The sequence below is a fragment of the Cyprinodon variegatus genome, unplaced genomic scaffold (assembly GCF_000732505.1).
Source record: "Cyprinodon variegatus isolate N-32 unplaced genomic scaffold, C_variegatus-1.0 Scaffold157, whole genome shotgun sequence".
In the NCBI taxonomy this organism is placed as follows: Eukaryota; Metazoa; Chordata; class Actinopteri; order Cyprinodontiformes; family Cyprinodontidae; genus Cyprinodon; species Cyprinodon variegatus.
Window position 1 is genome coordinate 777,476 of NW_015150610.1, and position 6,758 is coordinate 784,233.

Here is a 6,758-nt window from a genome sequence, read left to right on the forward strand (position 1 = left end):
TCAAAAAGAAAAACAACAAATTGTTCCTGAATTATCTACTTTACTTCCTTTTACTAAACGGTCCATTGTTTGGCTCTGCAGAATGTTGTATATTTTGGATTTTCTTTTTTAGCTTCCCTTTTCTGCCAGAAGTTTACACAAACGTTTGTGTACAAATCCGGCAGCTGTGTCCTCTGAAGGCCAGATTTGTCAGCCGATTACATCATAGCGCTGCGCCATGACCTGTTCGGACTCAAAGACTCCTTCTTGTGCAGGTTTCTTTTCACCCATTTGGAAGCATAGATCAGATATATCCTTCGTATCCCGTGATTCGTTACAAGTCCAAGCAAGCCAACCTCTCCGTGCTCAGAGGAAAAAGGTGAAAAACATTTGTGAATATTGAAAGTAAAGTTTAATATAAAACTATGTGAATAGGCTGGTCTTAAATTAATGAAAGTAGTAATTTTAAATAGTGAGTCAGATATGCCACGGGTAATGTTTGATTTATTGAAAGCCAACTTTGCAACTGTCCCGGTTGCTAGGCGACAGAGCTATGCCAGTAAGGGATGCTGACAACTGGAGAAGGCTGGACCTGTTTGAATCCATTGCTTAACCCTTCAGGCCTCCTTATTTTCACAGCCTATGAAGGACCTATTGCAGGTAGCCCGAGTCCCACAGCTTATGACTACTAAGACCCAAACTTCAAGTCTCTGAATTGATGACAAATCTCTCTCTTATTAGTGGAAACACTTAGTAAGACATGGAAATTCGGTTTTGGGTTTATACTAGCTACAATCAAAAATGAAGCCTAACAGGAATAAATGACTCACCATATTTATTTATACAATATTCTATCAAGAGAACTTCTGTAGGTCACAGCTTGCAATAATTTATTTATCATGATAAATTTGTTCCTTGTTTCTCAAAACCTCTTCTTCTTTTTAAATATAATTTGTATTTGATCTATTTATCCACATAACCAACAACAGAAGTATAATATTGGGACAAATTAATGGTTTTCAATAGCAAATGAAGTAGAGAAATTTTAAACATCTTGCTTTCAAACAAAAAAGGACAGGACAACTTTCAGGTGGCAGGAGAGAAATGTACTTTTCACTTTTAATAGCATAGAAACATATGCTGATAAATACTTTAAACTTGTTTAACTCTGGTCCTTTGGTGATAACTGGCCAAAGTTATTGATACAAACAAGGAATTAAAATAAGCAGGAAAAGTTTAAGGCAGATTTAGCATCTAACATCCAGCAGTCAGTCTGAGCGACCTGTGTGGGGGAAGTCAGGGAGCACACTGATCTGAGATCAGCAGACAGGTTCTATCACGCTTGTTAAAATCAAAACACTACAGTGAGGAATCTGAGAGCAAATTTAAAAAGTGAGGAGAGGAGGAGGTCACATAGATCAGGTTCTGTGTTGCTGGTTTCTCCCTCAGGAGATGCAGCAGAAATGTGACACCAGTCTGAAAGGCACCAACCGACTCTGATTGTCATTCAGCATATAGGAGGGACTGGCCTCCCCCACACAGAGCTTAGACAGTTTCAGTAGTCTTTAAAAGTATGCTTCAAAATAAATAAAAAATATGGATCTTTCCATATTCATTTACAAAATAAGATAAACACAATCTTTCCAATCAGTTTTCATTTGCATAAACAAGTGAAACACCTTAAAAGACACAAAATCTTAATATAAACAGAAGCATCCACAGCTCGGATCAAACTGTACCGACTAGTGTGACAGAAAAGTGCAGAGAAAAGAGTGAAAAAAGGCCTGTCATCTCTAATAACATTATCCTCATTGGTCCCATGAAGGACGGCATACGCAGCAGGGACTCACACATGCTTGATTCCCAACTAGATTAGTGCTGAAATTGAATTTAAAGTCCAAAATGTGAGTCAATTTTACTGGGAATTTAGTCTGGAATGTCCCGTGAGTTGGGTTTAGAGGGGACAAAATGGAGCCTGGAGAGGAAAATGGAAGATAGCAAAAGGAGAGGTCGGTTATCCATAAAGCCCAGTTAATGTTTAAACAAGTTTCATATTGAATGTGAAACTAAAAGTCAGCAAAAGGACCTTGACCCCACCTTGTTTTGAACAAACAAAAACAGACTCCCAGTAGCTCTCTACCAGGTGAAACGACAAACACTTTTAACCTCAGCTGTAACTAAAAGCATTTTCTTTGTTTTGTTTCTTTTGAACCTGCTGCTCTTTAAATAAAATACTGCATATTTGCTGATACAACTTATATTTACTGAACACATTGACACCAGTATATGCTAAGGCTAAAGAGATAAATAACCCTGTAGGAGAAGGAACATTTCAGAGTGGCATTCATCTCTTTTTAAGGCATAGTTTTGTTAAGATATTAAATGCTGCAGTTCGCTCACCTGTAGTGGGCTGCTGTCTCATCGCAGGAAGTTTGTAAAAAGAGACAAGATGCTCAGAGGAATTCAAAGCCAAAAGTTAATCATATTTTAGCCGTTAAATTAACTTTAGCTGGATTGGCGTAGGACATCGAGTAAACGGCGACGGTAACAACAGCGTGAGGCTTGGGAAGGTGTAGGTAGTTAATATCCACTAATAAGGGGATGAGATTACCTGTATAAATGAAAGTAAATAAATATAACATGACACTATTTCAGATCAATATAAACATTTTCAGTTTGGGGAGTTTTAAATAGGCAGAATAGTAAAACAAAAAAGGTTTTGTCTAATTAGCTTGTTTTATGTTTTCCAGACTATTTATTCAGCAGATTAGTAAATATGTTACTTCTCAAGTAGTTCTATTGTCTTATTACAATACATTTTATTAATTTAATTTAGTAAGGATGGTATTAAATAGGCTGGTGCTAAGAACAGTCTTGTTCCTATGCTGCGAAGGTTTAAAACATAAATAATTTGGGGGATTTAGTATTTACATCAAAGGATTAAACGGGATTATTTACACTCGTAGGATCTTCAGTAGTCATTTTGATAGATTTCACTTTTCAGATTTCAACTGACAACCTTTTAAAAAGCCACTCAGTTTCGTCAGTTAGGTAATACACCAATGAATCTTCAACATTTTCATATTTTTTTGTGCTAAAAGTAAGACATTCAGTTTGGACACGTTTAGTTCTCCCTCCTTAGTACAGTTTCATGTAAATCCAAGCGGGGCAGCAGCCAGAACCGCATCGCACCTCTGAGTGTTTGTGTTAGCAGGCGGTGTCTGTTCATCTGTTTCTGCATGAAGAGACGGCGCAGAGTCCACGTTCCCATTGAATATGGAGCTTGCCTGCTCCGCGGGCTGGCGGGGAAGAGCGGGAGGCGGGTATGAAGGGGACTGGAGGATGTCGGCGTAGCGCTGGCTGGGCTTCGTCTCCCTCTGCAGAACTTTTCTCAGCAGCGGCTTCAGGTGCCCTATGGTTAGCTGGCTGCTGTGGGTGTCTGCAAAAGGGGTGTGGGGTGAGGCGCTGCAGCTGGAGGGAAGGTTTTTGAGCACCAGGTTGAGGATAGTGGTGACGGTGAAGTCTTCAGGGCATAAAGCCCACAGCAGCTCCAGGTACGGGTCCAGCTCCCGGTGCTGAGCCACCTCGCACAGCAGAGAGGTGAAAATCTCCTTGTTGAGCAGCGGGCTCTGTTTGCAGAACTGCTGGGCCACCTGGGTGACTCTCTCCCACTGACGCTTGCCCATGAGGATCCTCAGGGCCTGCAGGATGGCGTTGGGCCGCCCACTGACCAGCAGCAGCTCCACCTCCAGCTCCTGGCGTTGATCTCCATCTGGATTCAGGTTGGACAGGACCCAGAGCGCTCGCTTATAGAGAGGCACGTTGTTCTCCCCGCCCTCCCCTCCTCTCCCACTGGAAAGGCCCCAGGAGGAAGAAACCAGGCTCAGTCCCAACACTGCGGAGCCCTGCTGCTGCTGGGAGAGCTCCAAAAACCTCGGGAGCCAGCTGGGCTGGAAGTGAAAGACCGACTGGCAGAGAAGCTCAAACACAGGCAGAGCAGCAGGGGAGGTGGGAGCTGCAGGTTTGACCTTACAGTTGAAATCGCCTCTCAGACTGTGGCTGTGTTTTGACTGTCCGTTTGCAAACAGAAAGGAGTTTGGACACGGACTGAGGACTGTTTTCCACACATCTGTGGAGGCCTTGCTGGACAGGGAGCCGTCCCCGTTGTAGTGCAGCTGCAGCGCTGCCTGTGCAGCTCTCCACGCCTGGCTGGGGAAGATGCTGAAGATGGAGTTCAGGTAGAGCAATGCTTCTCTGTTCAGCTCAGGTGACGACAGCAACCTCACCACCTCCTTCTCCACCAGACTCTCACACACCGCCTCCACCTCTTTAACGCTCCCCCTCACTAAACTACCCTTCAGCTCCTCAAGAGAGACCAGAGCCCTGAGCTCGCCCTCCAGGGAGCACATTAATTTCTCATGTGCAGCAATATATTCATCTGCTCCATTCTGTATCGCCTCTGTGTCATTCCTCCTCAACCCTGAGTTGAGATAGTTCCTGAGGACAGATGCTAAAGAGATGGGGGCTTGGAACCGCCCCCCTTTCTTTAGGATGTCCACTGTGAGCTGCGTGCTGCTGAGGCTCCTCTGCTGGTAGTATTTGCAGGCCTCCTCGAACACGGCTTCAACCAGGAGGGCTCCAGGATGCACACCCTCCACCGGACCAGAACCAAGAGGCTTCCCTGTAGGGTCCTTCTCCACAAGCATAAAAAGTCCAGTGTCTGAGAGCAGATGAGGAATCCCTCTTTCAGTCTGGTTTGAATATAACAACCCTTCTCTCTTTAATGCGACCTTTTGCAGCTCTCTACCACAGTTCAACTCTAAGAGATGCAGGGTTTTCCCAGCTATTAGTGCCACGGTGTCTGCATACATGCACAGGCTGATGTGAGAGTCCTGAAGCATAAAGTTTTCAGCCAGCTTGTACACCTGTCGCATTATTCCGTCCTTCTGCAGGAGATAGAGCCAGCCTGTACTGAGGAGCAGCAGCAGGCCTCCGCAGCCTGTAGGAGAAAAGCTGCAGATTTCTGGAGGCTCAACGTCCGATAAATATCCCAAACTATCAGTAACCAGCCGCCTAAAGTCAGATTCTTTGGCTGAAAGCTTCTTTATTGGGGTGTTTTTGCACAAGGTGTTGATGGTGAAGGAATCGTGGTGAGGAGACCACGTTAGGAAGAATTTGGAGACGCATAGCTGCGATTTGATTTTTAGATAAGGCAGAAGATGAACATAATCCCCTGAGCTGATGACCGTATATTTAGGATTATTGTGCAGGATGATTTTCAGCCCTCCAAGGCTCACCGCTCCATCCTCCACCTCCCAGTCCCGTCTGCAGACGCAGTATCTCAGCTTGTTCCTGGAGGAGCTGAGGACAGGAGAGCTTTCTGAGGCTGGTCGCTCCTCACACCACACCAGGATGCTGGAGCAGGCGCTCACAGACACAACTCTGGCCCGGGGGCTGTTGCACAGATCCGAGGTCTGCAGCAGATGCCAGCCAGTCTTGCACTCCAAGAATTTCCAAAACTCTGCTTTCCCATTCTCATAAACGACCACAGCAACAGCTCCCGCCCCCTTGGCTCTGTTCAGGTCCAGGTAGAAAACGTCCACTATGGGGTGCCCGCCTTTCAACCACACATCTAACTTCTTCGGGTTGAGAGCCAGCTGGGGTCTTTCCTGCCTGTCAAAAGTCATGAGACCAACCTTAGGCTGGCGGAGGAGGACATGGATGTGACGTCCATCTGGGCTCACACGAACATCTGACAGCCTGCTCCTGCTGCGCTCATCGTTAGAAAAACTTAGCAATTCACTCAGCTTCTGGTTTCCAGAGAAATCTCCGAAATCGGAAAACTCTTCCAAAACAAACCGTGACATATCCGCACTCCTGTCTCCAGTAATTTCCTTCACCTCAATTCTTTATCGACAAGCCTGTTAGCTTGCACGGTTCATGATTCCGACCTCTGGCTCCAGCGGGGCTAGCATAGCGGGTCCGGTGGTGGGATTCATGTCTTTATCGTCCGAGCGGAGGGATACAGAGGTCCGGCAGCGTTACACTGCTGTAGCTTCATGCTTTATAGAAGAGAGCGGAGCTAAACTGGTAACTGACAGTGTGAAGGTTTGGTAGAAGATGCGTAACGAGGGGAAGCACTGCAGTCATTCCGATGCTATGCTAACATTCCTCTAACATCACGGGATTGTTAATTTCCGGATCTGCATAGAGAGGCGGAGCATAGCAACGGCTGCCAAGACGGCAAAGATTTTTTGAAGAAAAGGGAGGTGTCACTCTGCTGACATATTCTTCTGTTCTGCCGGACTTGTAATTGTAAAGGGAAATACTTAATACTTATTTCATGCTTTTATTCACAAATTTAAAACTGAAAAGTGTGGCGTGCATTTATATTCAACATACGTTTATTGTACATTGTAAAACTATGGTCTGTTGAATCTTGAAAAAAAAAAAAAACTAAATCATTCCAATTGGATAAAAATATATATGATCACGTTTTAACACTGATTCTTAATTGGATTGAGGTTTGGACACGATTGAAGCGTTTACTCACCACATATCTCAGCAGGGTTGCAATTATGTCATATTCCTATTTCTTTAAATGTTTAAAATTGGGTATTTTATTAGCTCACCCTGTTTAGTTCCTTTAGTATCCTTGGTGCTATTTGATTTACAATGTTCTTAAACCCTAAAGCCTTTACAATACAGAACTACTTTAAATACATATTGGATTATTAGAGTAAAGGCTGTTAAATACAAAAGTAATATTTCATTTGATG

At 44.2% G+C, this 6,758-nt stretch overlaps 1 protein-coding gene across 1 annotated transcript; it reads right to left on the reverse strand.

Annotated features, from left to right (window-relative positions):
* Window positions 1-2,189: 2,189 nt before the first annotated feature.
* On the reverse strand, window positions 2,190-5,959 carry hps6 (Hermansky-Pudlak syndrome 6). The gene has a single exon (XM_015377684.1). The coding sequence runs from the start codon at window positions 5,844-5,846 to the stop codon at window positions 3,129-3,131; it is 2,718 nt and encodes a 905-aa protein (XP_015233170.1). The 5' UTR covers window positions 5,847-5,959; the 3' UTR covers window positions 2,190-3,128.
* Window positions 5,960-6,758: the final 799 nt, after the last annotated feature.

Coding starts and splice junctions, on each gene's coding strand:
- hps6 (XM_015377684.1), bottom strand. CDS start 5,846: ATGTCACGGTTTGTTTTGGAAGAGTTTTCCGATTTCGGAGATTTCTCT.